The sequence below is a fragment of the Nothoprocta perdicaria genome, unplaced genomic scaffold (genome assembly GCF_003342845.1).
Source record: "Nothoprocta perdicaria isolate Ctin4 unplaced genomic scaffold, notPer1 scaffold_287, whole genome shotgun sequence".
Classification (NCBI taxonomy): Eukaryota; Metazoa; Chordata; class Aves; order Tinamiformes; family Tinamidae; genus Nothoprocta; species Nothoprocta perdicaria.
The window spans coordinates 167,088-169,064 of record NW_020455518.1 but is presented as its reverse complement, the minus strand read 5'-3'; the positions used below and the strand labels follow the sequence as shown (position 1 = coordinate 169,064).

The following is a 1,977-nucleotide window of genomic DNA, read 5'->3' as shown; positions in this document are numbered from 1 at the left end:
CGGCGGCGCGGCGGGCGGCGCGCCGGCTCCCGGCGCGCTCTTCCAGAGCCAGGCGGACGTGCCCGCGCCGCCCCACAAGCCGCGGCAAACCTCGCTGGCCGACCTCGAGCAGAAGATCGCCACCAACTACGAGACCGTCGGCGGCCCCGCGGGGGCCGCCGCTTCGACGGCGCCCACCGCCGCCTTCGGCACGGCGACGGTGACCAGCGGCTACGAGCAGTACAAGGCCGCCGAGGCGCGGCCGGCCGGCGGCACGCCGAGCGCCGCGGGCGGCTACTCCTCGTCGGAGAGCCTCTACACCAACCTGGAGCAGAACATCCCGCGCAACTACGTGATGATCGACGACATCAGCGAGTTGACCAAAGAGAGCCCGGCGGGCGACGGCCACAAAGGGCAGCCGCAGAGCGCCAACGGCCGCCACGGCAAGGAGAAGGGCGAGCTGGCGGAGCCTGAGGGCTCCAGCAGAGCCTGCTGCTACGCCAAAGCGGAGGAGGAGTCCGAGGAGGACGTGTATGACCACCACGGCGCCGAGCACCGAGGGAGGAACAGCTACCACAGGGAGAGCAACGGCAGGACGCCGGGCGGCTCCGGCAGCTCGGCCTACTACTACGGGGACAGCGACTATCGGCATTCCTCACGGGCGGACAAGCACGGCCCCGGCGTGGCGGTGCCCAAGCATTCTTCCAAAAACCTGGCGCCCGCCGTGGTCTCCTCGAAGCGCAGCAAGCACAGGAAGCAGGGCATGGAGCAGAAGATCTCCAAGTTCTCCCCCATTGAAGAAGCCAAAGACGTGGAGTCGGACCTGGCCTCCTACGCCGTGAGCACCTCAGTGAGCAGCAGCAACGTGGCCTCCCGGGCGAAGAAGCTGCAGGATGAGATCACCTACGGCCTCAAGAAGAACGTGTACGAGCAGCAGAAGTACTACGGCATGGCCGGCAGGGACTTGGTGGACGAGGACGAGCGCGTCTACGCCGCCGCGAGCCGGACCCGCTCCTCCGGCTACGGGGCAGACAAGGCGTCCAGCCGGGACGGGGGCGGCCGCAGCAAGTCCTACGAGCGGGAGAGCGTGGAGCGGGCCCAGAAGGGCAGCTCCAAGCCCTCGTCCCTCGGCATGAGCCAGAGCCGCGGCAGGACTCCCGTTCGCGCGCAGGCCTCCGAAGAGGAGAGCCCCATGAGCCCCCTGGGCAAGTCCATGGGGGTGTCGCGCTCGTCGGGCGGCCCCGGCCCGCAGCCCGCCGGGGAGCCCTGCTCCCAGTTCTGCTCCAGCCACTCGTTGCCTGATGTGCAAGAGCACATCAAAGACGTGCCAAGGCATCACCCCTACAAGCACGAAGAAGGCTACGTCGTGGATGATTCGCACTGCGTTGTCTCGGACAGCGAAGGTAACAGCTACCTGTGGTGATGCCCCCTGCACCCCCCCCCAGAGCATGGCGATCCCCCGGGGCATGCTCGCACGCTCCCAAAGCGAAGACACTCTCGCAGCCTCCGTTTGCTTGACACGTGCCTTCCTCCCCTCTGCCGGCCTCGGGCCCGGCTGTTCGGTGGGAGCAGGTCGCGCGCCGTGCTTGCCCGCCGCCCCGCGTGCCGTCCCGCGCGCGCCGCGGTGCCCTCTGTGTGTCTCGTAAGCTGCTTGCCTTCTTCTATTCCATTGCATGGCTTCAGCCCGGGCTGTGTCGCACGCCTGCGGAGCGAGAGATTGACTGTGCTTTGTTTTTGGTTTCTGAAGCCTATCATTTGGGCCAGGAGGAGACAGACTGGTTTGATAAGCCGAGGGAAGCGCGGGCAGAGAGGGTAAGGCACTACGGTGGCCACTCTTCCTCGCAGAAGAGACCCCCGCCTAAGCACAGCTACCACGACTACGACGAGCCGCCGGACGACGAGCCGTGGCCGCGCGACGAGTACACGCCGGCGCCGCGCGAGCACCGGCACCACGGCGACTACGGGCGCCCGGCGGCGCGCCACGGCGCCGAGGAGCCG

At 68.3% G+C, this 1,977-nt stretch overlaps 1 protein-coding gene across 1 annotated transcript in view; it reads left to right on the top strand.

The window, feature by feature from the left end:
- The window catches only part of BSN (bassoon presynaptic cytomatrix protein), a 16,194-nt gene that overhangs the window by 13,507 nt on the left and 710 nt on the right, over positions 1 to 1,977 (top strand). Inside the window, exons 9-10 of the mRNA XM_026041533.1 lie at positions 47 to 1,382; positions 1,727 to 1,963. Coding sequence (XP_025897318.1) covers positions 47 to 1,382; positions 1,727 to 1,963 — 1,573 coding nt within the window. The remainder of the gene's footprint in view (positions 1 to 46; positions 1,383 to 1,726; positions 1,964 to 1,977) is intronic.